This window comes from Grampus griseus, assembly GCF_964374135.1.
Source record: "Grampus griseus genome assembly, chromosome: 1".
Taxonomy (NCBI): Eukaryota; Metazoa; Chordata; class Mammalia; order Artiodactyla; family Delphinidae; genus Grampus; species Grampus griseus.
In genome coordinates, this window is record NC_139017.1 from 139215848 (window position 1) to 139233691 (window position 17844).

The following is a 17844-nucleotide window of genomic DNA, read 5'->3' on the forward strand; positions in this document are numbered from 1 at the left end:
CTGATGACATGATACTATATATACATAGAGAATCCTAAAGATGCCACCAGAAAACTACTAGAGGTAATCAATGAATTTGGTAAGGTTGCAGGATACAAAATTAATGCACAGAAATCTCTGGCATTCCTATACACCAACAATGAAAAATCAGAAAGAGAAATTAAGGAAATCCTCCCATTTACCATTACAGCAAAAAGAATAAAATACCTAGGAATAAACCTGCCTAAGGAGGTGAAAGACTTGTACTCAGAAAACTATAAAACACTGATGAAAGAAATCAAAGATGACATAAACAGATGAAGAAATATACCATGCTCTTGGATTAGAAGAATGAATATCGTGAAAATCACTATACTTACCTAAAGCAATCTACAGATTCAATGCAATCCCTATCAAACTACCAATGGCATTCTTCACAGAATTAGATCAAAAAATGTTACAATTTGTATGGAGACACAAAAGACCCCGAAGAGCTAAAGCAATCTTGAGAAAGAAAAACGGAGTTGGAGGAATCAGGCTCCCTGACTTCAAACTATACCAAAAGCTACAGTAATCAAGACAGTACGGTACTAGCACAAAAACAGAAATACAGATCAATGGTACAGGATGGAATGCCCAGAGATACACCCACGCACATATGGGCACCTAATTTACGACAAAGGAGGCAAGTACATACAATAGAGAAAAGACAGCCTCTTCGATAAGTGATGCTGGGCAAACTGGACAGCTACATGTAAAAGAATGAAATTAGAACACTACCTAACACCATACACAAAAAACTCAAAATGGATTAAAGACTTAAATGTAACACCGGACACTATAAAACTCTTAGAGGAAAACATAGAAAAAACACTCTTTGACATAAACCACAGCAAGATCTTTTTTGACCCACCTCCTAGAGTACAGGAAATAAAAACAAAAATAAAAAAATGGGACTTAATTAAACTTAAAAGCTTTTGCACAGCAAAGGAAACTATAAACAAGACAAAAAGACAACCCTCGGAATGGGAGAAAATATTTGCAAATGAAGCAACTGACAAAGGATTAATCTCCAAAATATATGAACAGCTCATGCAGCTCAATATCAAAAAAACAAATATCCAGTTAAAAAGTGGGCAGAAGACCTAAATAGACATTTCACCAAGGAAGACATACAGATGGCCAAGAGGCACATGAAAAGATGCTTAGCATCACTAATTATTAGAGAAATGTAAATCAAAACTACAATGAGGTATCACCTCATGCTGGTCAGAATGGCCATTATCAAAAAATCTAGAAATAATAAATGCTGGAAAGGGTGTGGTGAAAAGGGAACCCTCTTGCACTGTTGGTGGGAATGTAAATTGATACAACCACTATGGAAAACAGTATGAAGGTTCCTTAAAAAACTAAAAATAGAACTACCATATGACCCAGCAATCCCACTACTGGGCATATACCCTGAGAAAACCACAATTCTAAAAGAGACATGTACCACAATGTTCACTGCAGCACTATTTACAATAGCCAGGACATGGAACCAGCCTAAATGTCCAGCGACAGATGAATGGATAAAGATATGGCACATCTATACAATGGAATGTTACTCAGTCATAAAAAGAAATGAAATTGAGTTATTTGCAGTGAGGTGGATGGACCTAGAATCTGTCATACAGAGTGAAGTTAAGTCAGAAAGAGATAAACAAATACCAAATGCTAACGCATATATATATGTAATCTAAAAAAAAAAATGGTACTGATGAATGTAGTTACAGGGCAGGAATAAAGAGGTAGACATAGTGAATGGACTTGAGGACTTGGGGTGGGAGGGGGAAGCTGGGGCAAAGTGAGAGTAGCATGGACATATATACACTACCGAATGTAAAATAGATAGCTGGTGGGAAGCAGCACATAGTACAGGGAGATCAGCTCGGTGCTTTGCGATGACCTAGAGGGGTGGGATAGGGAGGATGGGAGGGAGGTTCAAGAGGAAGGGGACATGGGGACATGCGTATGCATATGGCTGATTCGCTTTGTTGTGCAGCAGAAACTGACACAGTATTATTAAGCAATTGTACTCCAATAAAGATCTATTAAAAAGATAATAAATAAATATGTGCAGCTGATTATATGTTGATTTTACCCCAAAAGAGCTGTTAAAATAAGAAAATAAAATATGGGATATATAGGCACGATATTCCTTCTCTGTCTTTCTTTTTCTTGTCAGGAGCAATAAAAGCCAGGGCCTGCTCCTAGCTATCTCTACCTGGCAATAGGTACCAAAAGTAAACATTCTCTCTCAGGCTCCATTTCTCCTGGCACTGAAGAGTGTTCATTAGAGTCTAATGATAAAACTTACCTCCCCTCACAACACAGTGATAAATGTGCAAAATTCTGGGCAACGGGAATGAGGACAGGTCAGTGACCTCTAGGATATGATGAGAGATGAATTTTGGTAAAATGCTATTTAGGCTTTACTGAATTACTGACTTTTTAGAGTCAGTATTGGATTTAGGTTTTGTCAGTCATCATCCTAGAATGTACTTCTTTTAGTGACCCCGTATAGAGTACAAGAAGAGCCAGGCCATGGTTTGAGTATGTTAGGTCAGCTGGCTAAAATTCCATTTACTCTCATTTCATTTTCACCCAACTCCTTAAAACCCAAGTTTATAAGACCTTTAAAGGTACTGACGCATGTTAAAAAAAAAAACAAAAAAGGCACACAATAGAATAATATACGTACCATTAAAAATATTAAGAACTATGTGAACTCAGGAGGAGACATAATTCCATCCCTTTGGGATATTAGAGCATCTTAGAATTAGGAAGGATCTAAGAGTGTGTCAAATCTAAGACCCTAACAGATGGGCAATTCCCCTTACAACATTCCCATCAAGTTGTTAACTTGTATTTCTCATGCACAGCCTCTGTGACAGGCAATATATGCTCTCAGGAGGCAATCTATTCCATTTTTGAAATGCCATGTTAAAAAGTTCTTTCCTGAACAAATATTCCACAATTCTACTTATGTGAGGTACTTAGAGTAGGCAAAATCATGTAGACAATTGGTAGGATGGTGGTTGCCAGGGGTGAGGGGAGAAGAGAATGGGAAGTTATTGTTTAATGGATACAGAGCTTCGGTTTTGCAACCTGAAAAGAGTTCTATGGATGGATGGTGGTTACAGTGACACAACAAGGTAGATGTACTTAATACCACTGACCTGTACACTTAAAATGGTTAAGATGGTAAATTTTATGTTATGTGCATTTTACCACAATTAACAAAGTTTCTTTCCTGCCACAGCCAAAATCTACCTTCCCATGAATTCTTCCCAATGATCCTAAGTCTTCTCACACTAAACAAGTTTATCCCCTCTGCCCCATATCACCCTTCAGATATTAAAGGAGAAATAATTTATTCAACCCTCTTTAGATGTGCAACGTCTTGTATTGGGCACTGTTCAGGGTACAGAGACAAATGAAATATGGATCCTGTCCTCACAGCTCTTAGTCAAACAGAGATTTTTTAAAAGGACATAAATAATTATAATATGCACTACACGCATAAATGTCAAAAGAGAAGTACTGAGAAAGTATAGCAAGAGTTCAGAAAAGGGAAAGATTAATTTATGGAAAGGATCAAGAAATCAGGAAAAGCTTCATAAGATAGATAACACTTGAGATCGACCTTGAAGATGGGCATTTCCACTGAGGAAAAGGGCACTGAAGTAGCGTGTAGTGGTTAAGAGCCTGGACCCTAAAAATACGCTGCCTGGGTTTGAATCCTAGTTTTTCTACGTTCTACCTTGGTGACTTTGGGCAAGTTACTCTGTGCCTCTACACTCCTCTTTTATAAAATATAAAAAAATAGATGTGAGAATTAAATGCATTTGTACATGAAGAATACTTAGAAGAATGCCTAGAAATTAGCACTGTATACGTGTATTGACTGTTGCTATTATTGAGAAAACAGCAAAGCCAGAGTTTGTAGAGGTGAGAAGGAATTAAACACATCTGAAAAAAGCAAACAGTCCAGTTTAGTTTAAATATGCTTCCTCTTTCTACATCTCCTCCCCCAAAACCCAACTAGATATAAGTGCTAGCATAGAATCTGACATGTGGTGGGTATTTAGTAAATCATCACCCCCCCCATTCTCCTTTCCCTTTTTCCTTTCTTCATAGTTCTGGTTTGTGCTTTGCCTAAGGCACCTATATTCTGCCTTGGATTCTAATCATTTGTGTTACATTATCTGCCTCTTGTATGCTTCCTTAGGGCAGTGGTTACCTTGTGTACTCTAGCCCTAGTTCCTAAACCTGATTGGGCATGAAAAGCTCTTGGGGGAACTTTATAAACACATAAGCTGTTTGGATCAACCAGGCTTAGGAACCAGAATTTCTAATGGTAGGGCAGGAATACATATTTTTTAAAGCCACAGGGGATTCTGAATCAGTCCATCAGTAGACACCATATTTGAATACCAGTTACCTACAGCACCTAATGATAATGTAGACATACAATAAGAATTTATTGAACTTTCACAGACTGAAAAATGGAAGATCAGGACAGAAAACGAGGTTGAAGCCTCACTGGAAAGGCACTAAATGCCAGGCTGAATTGATATAAAAGACCAAACTAAATAACCAACTTTCAGCTTCAAAGCAACAATCCCTTATTAAGAGTTTTATCTCAAAAGCACTTTCATGCCCTTTCAGTAGACCCCAGACACTAATATGCATTTTCATAAATCAGAGATGGCTAAAAATGAGCTAAAGTCAAATTTTACTTATTCATTTTAAACAAACATTCAATGTGTTGAACAATATATGTGAAAGAATTTTAAAAACTGGAATAAAATATGATACTATTATTTGGACACTAATTTGCTTTTTGTCGTATGACAATTGCAAAGTAAACCAAAAAAAAAAAAAAAAAACCCTAAGGTTTATTGTGATTTTTCTAATTGGAAAATCCAAAAGGAATTCATGTTTTTAAACTGACAATGAACAAAAGACCATTCAATTCAAATGCATAAACCTCTTTCTCTTCTATTATAAGTACCATTATGGAAGTTAGAAGCTTTTTTTAACCCGGACCGTAACAAGTTAAAATCAGAAACCAGTATTATGGAAAGTTACTTTTAAAGCTAATTCTCCAATGCTGAGTTCCCAGCAAAGTAGCAATATCATACAATTAAAAGAATACCATTGGTAGAAGAGAACCTTAAACCTTCCCCACCCCACCTTAACATGTTTTGGAAACACTTACTTGACTGTTTTCTGATTTTCTCAGAATCCTATTGCAGTTTGTTATCCAAGTAACTAGGGCAAAAATATTTAAACAACTCTGAGCTGTCATTCTGATATATTTTCTAGGAGTCTGAATTCTTTCTTGGGCTCCAGCTAATGGCCACGTGTCAGATTTACTTGAAATATATCCAAATCCTCAGAGTGTAGCAAGTAAACATTTACTCTTCAGTAATTCCTCATTTTATGCAGACTACCAATAAAGTCATCAAGATTTATAAATTTTCCTCCCAAAATGCTATACCACCATTAAACACTATCCCTCAAAGACTGATAAGAGGAAAATGTTACCAACAGTGTAGACTCAAATATTGAAAAGAGTTTTCAAAGAATACTGCAGAAGGTACGAGTCTCTCTTTGAAGTATTTAAAAATTGGGCAAATTCTACCTTCCTGGGTGTTTTAGGTTAGTTTTTTTAGTGCCCATGGGAAAGAACTGGATGACCTATCAAGATTGGCAAAATTGTCTACATTTGATTTTTAAAAATCCAACGTTGACAAGGTTGTAGGAAAAAACACTCTCATACGCTGTTGCTGGGAATGTGCATTGGTATAATCTTTTTGAAGAAAATGGGGCAATATCCATCCATTTTAAAATACGTACTATCCTTTGACATAGGAAGTCCACTGTTTGGAATTTATCCTATGGGTATACTTGAAAAAGTATGCAAAGACACAAGATGGTTAGTGCAACATTGTTTGTAATAACAAACTTGACATAACCTATGTGTCTATCCATAAGTGAATCACTAGGTAAACTTCTTGTAATCAGAATACTATGCAGGCATTAAAAAGAATAAAGACTAGCTATAAGTGATAATACAGAAAAAATTTTAAGATGTAAGCAAAAAAGCAGTCTACAATATGATAAATATACACATATACAAACATACATTCAGAAAGACTATAAATACATATATACATATGTATTTGTATAAGCATAACAATTTTTGGAAAAATACAAAAGAAATTTTAAAAGGGGTTGACTCTGAGGAATAGAACTAAACCTAAGGAGAAAGAGAAATACTTGTTAGATGTTAAAATTTGTCCAGCACAGGGAACTCTACTCAATTCCCTGTGATGACCTATGTGGGAAAAGAATCTAAAATTGAGTGGATATATGTGTATGTATAACTGATTCACTTTGCTGTACAGCAGAAACTAACACAACACTGTAAATCAACTAGACTCCATTAAAAACTAATTTAAAAAATGTTAAAATTTGTCATCCAGCTATAATATTAAAAAGCATATGACAACCCTTTGGAGCACTATCTGGCAGTTTCTTATAAAGGTAAACATATGCTGCCCTATGACTCAGCAACTTCACTCTGAGTTACTAACCCAAGAAAAACACAAAAAGTATGTCCACAAATAGTCTTGTACAAAAATATTTATAGCATCCTTATACATAATACCCCTAAACAGAAAAGAACCCAAATGTCCATCAACAGAAAGATGGGTAAACAAACTGATATATTTTAACAATAGAATACTATTTAGCAATAAAAAAGAATGAACTCCTGATACAAGAAAATTTTTGATAAATCTTACACTCTACTGAGTTAAAGAATCCAGACACAAAAGAGCACATATACACACTATACTGTGCCATTTATATGAAGTTCAAAGATCAGCAAAACTAATCTACCATGATAGAAGTCAATAAGTCTTAGCTTGGTTGGGGGGCAGGGTTGGAGAGTTAGAGTGGGGTGATTGAGGGAAGTTGGAGATTTACTGGAAATAGATACAATGGAACTTTCTGGGGTGATGGAAATGTTCTAATGTCTTGTTTCGGCTGGTAGTTACATGGATGTACCCAATTGTCTAAAACAATCATCCATTTAAAGATTACAATTCAATGGTTTTTAGTATATTCAGAGATATGTACAACCATCACCACAATCAATTTCAGAGCATATTCATTACCTCAAAAGGAAATTCCATACTCTTTAGCTATCTCTCCCAATCCTAGGCCACTACTAATCTGCTTTCTGTTTCTACAGATTTGCCTATTTTGGACATTTCATATAAATGAATCGTGTAATATGAGGTCTTTTGTGACTGCCTTCTTTCACATAGCAAAATGTTTTCAAGGTCCATCTATGTTGTAGCATGTATCATTACTTCATTTCTTTTATGGCCAAAGAATATACCATTGTATGAATATACCACATATTGTTTATCCATTCATCAGTTGATGACAGACATCTGGGTTGTTTACACCTTTTGGCTACTATGAATAATGCTGCTATAAACAATTGTGTTTTTGCTAGAACTGTGCATTTTATTTTATGAAAATTATACCTCAATTTTGAGAAAGAATATGGATATGAAAAATCATATCGTTACAACAAATCGTTATTTCTGAGTGTTTTCGTGGATGACAGAATAAAAATATCTCGGAATGGCCAACAAGTCAATTATAATAAAAACATGTTCTTTCAGGGGAGAAAAAAGTTATGTGTCAATAACAACAACTAACTGAAATGTTACATTCATCTCCTGATGAAAACAGAAGTTTCCTATATGAGAGTGAGGAAGCTGTCTGAAAGGAGAATTTAAATCACTGTCTCAAATGCAAACCGTAACTCTTTAAGGCTTCAATGACCATACCATAGAAACATTTATTATCACCCTGACTACATACCATTAGCAACAAAATCAACACTGAAGTATGACCTCATTCTTTTGAGGGATAAAGGAAAAGGGTTAGTCTATTTACCAAAGGCAGAGCATAGTATTAAAATAATGTCTGTGTAGTATTGGGCACAATATTTACATAGTGAAATTGGTGCCTTGAGGCTGTCATACTAGAAGGAAAATTATTTTCTTTACAAATTAACAATCTTCTTTTCCTGAAATGGTTATAAATTATTTTACATACTGAGATACAAACAAGTGCTTTATTACTAGCAACAGTTAACTGGATCCATTTTGGCTTTCTTTTGTAGGAATGGTGGGAAGAGAATACTAGCAATTATTGTTTTTCTACTCTGTTTTGGGGACTCATATTTACTCATTTGATCCACAGCACAACCCTATTAGGTAGATACTATATTTTATTCCTATTTTACAGATAAAATGACTAGGCCGAAAAGAGTGAAGAGGTTAAGATCAAAGCCATGACTTCATTCATATAGAACATATACCTGCAACTGAGGTACACCCTCTACGTATCCCTTTCCAGTCACAGCCACTACTCCTAACAGTTTATCTGCACTGCTGTTGCTACTTTCTCACTTCTAATTCTTTCCAAATTCCCATGTGCTTCCGTGCAAAACATTTCACTAAAATTGCTTCAAGGTTGCCAATGACTTGATAATAGCCAAATCCAAAGAACACTCTTCACTCTTTATCAATCTAACTTTTCTGGCCTGACCTCTAACTTTTGAAACATTCTCCTCCCTTGGATAACGGACCATTTCTTCACAACATTCTTAAACGTCTCTTCTCCACCTACACCTCTAATTTTTATACTCCTTAGGGTTTTATACTTGATCTTTGTGCTGGGTGGATGTGCCAACATGGTATTCCACATAATATTTCTCTGATTAAGAAGCTCATTTAACAGCCTAAATAAATGAAATGCAGGAATAGACTCCTGCTTACAGCGTGCACTGGGCTTACCATGTATTCTATCACCCTGAAGCAGTTGGTCTGATAGAATAATGTAAAAGCCTTTAGAAGACTCAATAATGGTGCCAGCAACACTTTGCAGGGCTGGGGAAATATCCTCCAAAATGTGGAACATGGGCTTCCCTGGTGGCGCAGTGGTTGAGAGTACGCCTGCCGATGCAGGGGACACAGGTTCGTGCCCCGGTCCGGGAAGATCCCACATGCCGCGGAGCGGCTGGGCCCGTGAGCCATGGCCGCTGAGCCTGCGCTCCGCAATGGGACAGGCCACAACAGTGAGAGGCCCGCGTACCTCAAAAAAAAAACGTGGAACATGCTCTGAATCAATGATGCTGTTTCTCCATAGCCAGGATACAAAAAGGATCAAAGGATAGAAAAGGGAGCAGTTCCTCTCACTATTATCCTAAATGATCCACTAACAACATTTTATTTGCCATTCCTGAAACTTTGGGCTCTGCTGGTTTAGAAGTCTTAGACAAAACAGTGATTACACTGAACTGGAAGCAGAGACTGCTACCTGGACACTTAGGGTTCTTCATGACACAGAACTAATAGGCAAAGAAGGGGATTTATTGACTGGGGTGACTGACCTGATTATCATGGGAATATTGGGTTGCTACTATATAATGAGGACAAAAAGGATTAGCTTGGAACCCAAAAGTACTATGGGGTGCCTCTTAATACTCTCATGTCTTGTAATAAAAGTTAGTTTACTACAATAACCCAAAGAAGCAGGACTGCTAACAGCACAGACTATTCAGGAATGAAGGTTTAGTTTATTGTACCAGATGAGAAACTACAAATGAGGTACTTACTAAGGGCAAATGCAGTATAGAATGGGTAGTGAAAGAAGGAAATTACAAATACCAGCTATCACCACCTACAAGTTGCAGAAATAAGGACTTTAATAGTGACAAGTAGCAGAAAAAGGACTTTAACAATTTAACAGGACTATCTTCCTTGCTTTGACATAAATATATCTGTATATATTAACCAAATTGCTTTTGTTTTCCTGTCTTCCATTATCTATCATCTAACATAAATGTATGTTAACAAAGATTAACTTTTTTTACACTTTCCTTTTTAGGGCAGTTTGAGGTTCATAACAAGATTTAGTAGAAAGTACAGAGATTTCCCATATTCTCCCTGTCCCCACTACGTGCATAGCTTCCCTCACTATCAACATCCTGTCCCAGAATGGATCATTTGTTACAACTGAAGAACCTACATTGACATATAATTATCACCCAAAGTCCATAGTTTACATTAGGGTTTGCTCTTGGTGTTGTATACATCTAACAAATGTAAAATGACACATAGTCACTATTAAAGCATCAAAAAAAACAGTTTCACTGCCCTAAAAATCCTTTGTGCTCTACCTAGTCAACCCTCCCTTCTCCAACTGCTGATCTTTTTACTGTCTCCATAGTTTTCCCTTTTCTAGGATATCATATAGTTGGAATCATAGAGTATGTAACCTTTTCAGAGTGGCTTTTTCACTTGGCAATAAGCATTTAAGGTTCCTCCATGCCTTTTCATCACTTGATAACTGAATTTTGGGGAAGGGCTGAATAACATTCCATTTTCTGGATGTACCACTGTTTATTTATCCATTCACCTAACGAAGGACATTTTGGTTGCATCCGAGATTTGGCAATTATGAATAAAGCTGCTATAAACATCCACGTGTAGGTTTTTGTGTAAATAAGTTTTCAACTCATTTGGGTAAAGGCCAAAGGAGTACAACTGCTGGATCCTATGGTAAAAGGATGTTCCACTTTGTAAGAATCTTCCAGCATTTGGTGGTGTTGCTGTTTTGGATTTTGGAGATTTGAATAGGTACGTAGTAGTATCTCATTGTTGTTTTAATTTGCAATTCCTTAATGACATATGATGTTGAGGATCTTTTCATATGCTTATTTGCCATTTGTATATCTTCTTTTTTTATATATATTTTATTTTATTTATTTATTTTTGGCTGCGTTGGGTCTTTGTTGCTGCGCATGGGCTTTCTCTAGTTGCGGCGAGCGGGGGCTACTCTTCCTTGAGGTGCACGGGCTCCTCACTGCAGTGGCTTCCCTCATTGTGGAACACAGGCTCTAGGTGCGCAGGCCTCAGTAGTTGTGGCTTGCAGGCTCTAGAGCACAGGCTCAGGAGTTGTGGCACACGGGCTTAGCTGCTCCACGGCATGTGGGATATTCCAGGACCAGGGCTCGAACCCATGTCCCCTGCACTGGCAGGCAGATTATTAGCCAGTGCACCAGCAGGGAAGCCCCTGTATATCTTCTTTAGACAGGTGTCTGTTTGGATCTTTTGCCCATTTTTAAATCAGATTGCTCATTTTCTTACTGTTTACTTTTAAGAGTTCTTTGGGGGCTTCCCTGGTGGCACAGTGGTTGAGAGTCTGCCTGCCGATGCAGGGGACACGGGTTCGTGCCCCAGTCCGGGAAGATCCCACATGCCGCAGAGCGGCTGGGCCCGTGGGCCATGGCCGCTGAGCCTGCGCGTCCGGAGCCTGTGCTCCACAACGGGAGAGGCCACAACAGTGAGAGACCCGCGTACCGCAAAAAAAAAAAAAAAAAAAAAAACAAAAAAAGAGTTCTTTGTATATTTTAGATAATAGTTCTTTAGCAGATGTGTCTTTTGCAAATATTCTCTCCTAGTCTGTGGCTTCCCTTCTCATTCTCTTGAACTTTAGTCTTTTTTAATCCCTCTATTCCTCCATTATTTCCTTCTTTTGTGTTAAATAGGTATTTTCTAATGTACCATTTTACTTCTTTGTCATTTCTCTTACTATGTATTTTTCAGTTATTTTCTTAGTGGTTGCTCTAGGGATTACAATTCACATTTTAATTTATAGCAATCTAGTTGTTCAAATTAATACTGACTTAATTTCAATAGCATACACAAAAAATCTGCTCCTATATAACTCTCTTCCCTCCTTCCTCCTTTGTGTTATTGTCATACAAATTATATCTCTGTGCATTGTATAAAGCAACTCAGATTATTGCCCTTTATAGTTGTATTTTAGATCAGATAGGAGGGGGGAAAATGTGACAAACAAAAAAATACACTTATATTGTCTTTTATATTTACCAAGGTAGTTACATTTACCAATGCTCTTTCTTTCTTCATGTGCTATTTCACTGTCTAGTGCTCTTTCATTTCAGTCTGAATGACTCTCTTTAAAATTATTTCTTATAGGGGAGGTCTGTGATAAATTCTCTCAATTTTTTAAATCTAGGAATGTCTTAACTTCTTCATTTTTTAAAGGTAGTTTCACTGAATACAGAATTCTTGGTTGGCAGCTTCTTTCATCACACTGCCTTAATGGTTACAGAAGATAAATCAGAGGTTAAGTCTTATTGGGGATCCTTTGTACGTGATGAATCACTTCTCTGTTGTTGCTTTCAATACTCTCTTTGTCTTTTGCTTCCAATGGTTTGATTATGTGTCTAGGTGTGGGTCTTTTTAGGTATTCCTACTTGTTAAGTTTCTTGGATATGTATATTCATGCTTTCTCTTCAAGTTTAAGAAGTTTATCAGTCCTCACTTCTTCAAATATTCTTGCTGCCCTTTTTTTTCCTATCCTCTCCTTCTGGGACTATTAGTATGTATATGTTGCTACACTTTGCTAATGTCCCACAAGTCTCTGAGGCTCTGTTCATTTTTCTTCATTCTTTTTTTTTTTTCCTGTTTCGCAGACTGAATAATATCAATCGACCTATCTTAAAGTTCACCAATTTTTTTCTTCTGCCTGTTCAAATCTGGTATTGGGCCCCTCTAGTAAATTCTTCATTTCAGTTACTTTTCTCCTCAATGCCAGAATTTATTTGGTTCTTTTCTATAATTTCTATCTAGTAATTGATACTCTCTGTTTGGTGAAACATTATTATACTTTCTTTTACTTCTTTACTATATATAAAGAAGTAAAAGAAAGTATACTTTTATACCTTTACTTCTTTGAACATACTTAAATAGCTGATTTAAAGTCTGTCTAGCAAATATTTAGGCTACCTCAGTTTCTATGGACATTTCATTCACCAGCTTCTTCTTTTAAGCTTTTCTTTTCCTTTGGTTAATTTGTTGTTTGCTCCAGTTGTTATCGGCATCTCAGGCAGCTATGTTGTTAAACAGTTGTTGCTGATTGTTCTTGACAAATGACTCTAAGGAAAATACTGTTTACACTGGACAAGTTCTCTGTCAGGTTACATAAAGACAAGCTTTTTGAGACTGGTTTACCAGGGAACTTCCAGACAGGTCAAATAATGACAAGTCTCTGAATATGGGGCTTTGAAAGAGCTCCAACTCCATTTTGACTCCTCCAGTGCTGGGCAAAATGCTAGTTTTCACCATGATTGCAGGCTGTTGGTTTTCAAGGCTACCATGGAGCTGGAGAAAGAGCTGTTACCAGAGCAAGTAAAAAATGCCACAAAGCTTGCTGTTCTTACAGAGAAAACGCTGTTGACTTGTTTTTAATAAATGCTCCCCTAGATCGCTGTAAGCCTTTGGTTAATTTCCAAAGTTCTGAAAAAGTTGAGCTTGACAATTTTTGCAAGTGTTCTTGGTAATTTTATAACAGAGTATTTTCAGATGTGGTTATTCTGCCAGTCTCAGTAACATCACTCTCGTTCACCTCATTTTAAGATTACTTTTAAAGACATTAAATTATTTAAAGCAATAATAATAGTATATTGTGGGGTTAATAATATATTTAGAAGTACGTGTATGACAATAATAGCACAAAGGATAGGAGGGGGTACATGGAAATAATCTGTTGTAAAAATCCCATACATTATAAGTGAAATTGTATGACATTATTTGAAGGTAGACTACAGTAAATTAAAGATGGATGTTGTAAATCCTAGAGCAAACACTAAAAAAAAAAAAAAGAGAGAGAGAGAGAAAAAGAAATAATTCAATAGAAGAGAGAAAATAAAATACTAAAAAATACCCATTAATAAAAGATATTATGCAAAACAGAAAAGAACCAAAGAACAGACAGGACAGAAAACAAATAGCAAGGTGGCACATTATACTGCAACTGTATGTGCCTGTCTACCTATCTCTCTCTTATGCTCTATCTATGTATACCCATTTTCTCTACTAGATTATAAACTTACCTAATTTAAGTGATAAACAGAAACAAGCCAAAGTTAATTGCTGTAATAAATACCCTATAAATTCTAACTTCTCTATTTTGGAATTTATGATAATTTATAAAATTTTACTTAATATATAAGACACTATGAAAAAATACAAAACTCACCTGTCTTCATAAAATAAATCTCAGAATTTTAGTGCTAAGTTATTTCAGAAACCACTTTGTACAATTTCATTTTACAATTAAGGAAACTCAAAGTGACTAACTGACTGATAATTAATCAAAAGCATCACATGGCCAGTCAGCAGTAGAGCCATAGTAAAATTCTTATTTCATATCTTTTAGTCCAGTTCTCTCAAGAGAAAAAAATTTCTATGCAACACCAACCACATATGCAACTATATATAAATAACATGCTTATTTCAAATGATTCTTATCTAGCAGATCTAGAAACATCTTGTTAAGTTGTACACAAACTTTAAAATAATCAAACTTTTTAAAATGCCTATTGTTGAATTTAGAGTTTCAACTAATTCAAATTCTCATCAATTAATCAAGATTATTGAACTATACTATACTTAGCGAAAATCGAAGATACCGTGGCTAAATAATCATTTAAAACAATCGCTACCAAAATCAGAGAATACAATCATTCATTCAAATCAATGACCAAATCATTCACACTTATGCCAAAAATGACTTAAAAATTATAAAATCTGTGTGTATTATTACCTGTAGCTCCAAGTGGGTGTCCCTTTGAAATCAATCCACCACTAGGATTTATGACCCACTTTCCTCCATAAGTATTATCTCCTCTATCAACCAGTTTCCCACCTTGACCTATAGAAGGAAAAATAATATTCATAAATGTTAAAAATAACATCAGAGCAAATGATATGTTTGTTTTTTTTAAACTTACAGATAGCCAAGAATTTCTTGGAGCAAACATTTCTTGATGGCTCAAACTAACTTCAAATTGATACAAGCACTTCTAAAAGTGAGGTAATAAATATTGAGTAATAAAAGCTTATATTTTCAGAACACTTCCTGCATGAAACAAAGCTCCTATTAGCTCCTAAGAGCTCTCTGCTTCCAAAATTGCTACAAATATAATCGAGATTCAGAGAACCAGAAGAAAAGCATCGAAATAGATACAATACTGTAAAATAATATTAGGTTTAAAAATTCATAATTTTGACAAAATATTCATTTCCATTTCAACTGTACTATTACATTCTATATAAATATTCTTAGTAAACAACAGGGGGGAGAGGGACAGAAAAAAAAGAGCGCTTTCATGAAATGAAGGAAAATGACTGAAAATACCATTGAGCATAAATGTAAGCTTAAAAGAAAAAAATTACATCACATGCTTGGCAGCTTCAACATTCCTATCGATTCCCTGGTCATTCTTCCAGGTGGTTAAGAAGTAAATAAAAATGCATGTACTGTATAAAATATTCTTCCAGATGATACTTCTGGTAATGAGAGGTGGAATCTCCAAATGGTGGTGGTGGTGTTATCAGAGGCGGCTAATAGCTGTTACGTACTCACTCTGTGTCAGGCCTTGTTCTCATTATTTTACGTATATTTACATAATTTAATTTAATCCTCAACCCTATGAAGTAAGTACTATCATTCCCATTTTACAGATGAGGAAAGAGACACATAGATATTAAGTAACCAATCTAAGGCCAAAGTAGGGGATCTAGAATACTCAGGCAGCCTGGCTTCATAGCCTGTGTTCTTAGCCAACACATTTTATTGCCTTCAAAAACAAGAGCATTCCTCTACTGGCAAAATGAAACATACTAATCACAGAATTTGAGATGACTTAACACTTTTAATTTGATTTTAAATCTAGGTTGTAGATTAAAAACCATCCATTGAGACATTCTTCTATTTTTTGATGTGTTTCTAACATAGAACCTGATACAAGGCTCTAGTCATAACAAGTAAACTATCTGCTATTACTGCTTTCATATTGTTAAATATTGTCACTGTACTGAGTAATAGCAGACTGAACACAAACCGACCCCAAGAAGTGAATAATTTACTGCATGATTTTCCGTAATACATACAATCCTATGAAGTATCAGAATATTCCACTGGCGAATTAACATTCCAGAAGACCTGCTTTATAAGAAATGCTAAAGTAAATTCTCTAGAAAAATTTGGATCAGCAAGAAAGAGGAAAGAACAACAGAAATAATAAATATCTGGGTAAATATAAAGGACTTTTTTCCTCTTAAGGTCTTTAAAATATGTGCAACTATTGAAAACAAAAATTATAACACTGTCTTTGGGGTTTTTTTAATGTACATAGATGTAATACATATGATAATTTAACATAAAGGTGGGTGTAAGGCAGAAGGGAATTGGTTAATGGACTTATATGTTTGCAAGGTTTCTACATTTTATGTGAAGTGGTACAATATTAATGCTAAGGAGACCCCTATAGCAGTGGTTCTCAGCCCAGAGAAATTTTGTCCCCCAGGGGACATTTGGCAATGTCTGGAAACATTTTTGATTATCACAACTGTGGGGGCAGGTACTACTGGCATGTAGTGGGTAGAGGGCCAGGAATGCTGTGAAACATCCTACAATGTCCAAGCCCCACAAAAAAGAATAATCTAGCTCAAGTGTCAACAGTATTGAGATTGAGAAACCCTGCAACCACTAAAACAAAACAAAACTAACCAAAAACTAAGCTAAGAATAAACAGATATGGCCAAAAAGCCAATACATACTAAAATGTCATATTAAAAATATTCAGATAATCCAAAAGGAGCAGGTGAGATAGAAAACAGAGTAACAAAAAACAAACGGACATATAGAGGAAACATAATAAAATGGTCAACCTAAACCCTACTATATAAATATGTAATTACATTAAATGTTAATGCTCTTTAAATCACACTGCCCAAAAGAAATATAATGCAAATCATATATGTACTTTAAAATTTTCTAGTATATATTTTATTTAATATATATTTTTTAACCCAATATATCCAAAATATTTTCATTTCAAAATGTAACCAATATCAGGACTTCCCTGGTGGCACAGTGGTTAAGAATCCACCTGTCAATGCAGGGGACAGGGGTTTGATCCCTGGTCCAGGATGATCCCACATGCTGTGGAGCAACTAAGCCCACGTGCCACAACTACAGAGCCTGCGTTCTAGAGCCCACACACCACAACTACTGAAGCCCACGTGCCTAGAGCCTATGCTCTACAACAAGAGAAGCCACCGCAATGAGAAGCCCGCACACTGCAACAAAGAGTAGCCCCCGCTCGCCGCAACTAGAGAAAGCCCGCACACAGCAACGAAGACCTAACACAGGCAAAAATAAATAATTTTTTTTTTAAAAATGTAAGCAATATAAAAAATTATTAATGAAATACTTTATATTCTATTTTTCATATTAAGTCTTCAAAATCTGATGTGTACTTCATACTTACAGCACATCTCAATTTGTACTAGCCACATTTTAAGGATTCAATAACCACATAGAGCTAGTGGCTACTGTATTAGACGACACTCCATTAAACACTCCATTAAAAGGCAGAAACTGACAAAGTCGATAAAAAACAATACACTACTGCCTACAAGAGACACACCTTAAATAGACAAATAAATAAGTAAATAAATAAATAAATAACCCAAATAGGTCGAAAGCAAACGGATAGAAAAAGATATATCATGTAAACAGTAAGCATAAGAAGGCTGGCATGCTATGTTAGTCAGATAAAAGACACTTCTAGACAAAGAATGTAACCAGAGATAAAGCAGAATGTTTCATAATGAAAAAAAACACAAC

At 35.8% G+C, this 17844-nt stretch overlaps 1 protein-coding gene across 1 annotated transcript in view; it reads right to left on the reverse strand.

Moving 5' to 3' along the window:
* Positions 1 to 17844, reverse strand: part of SCP2 (sterol carrier protein 2) — a 164231-nt gene that overhangs the window by 66605 nt on the left and 79782 nt on the right. The window contains exon 11 of the mRNA XM_082665984.1: positions 14755 to 14862. Within this exon, the coding sequence (XP_082522110.1) occupies positions 14755 to 14862 (108 nt within the window). The remainder of the gene's footprint in view (positions 1 to 14754; positions 14863 to 17844) is intronic.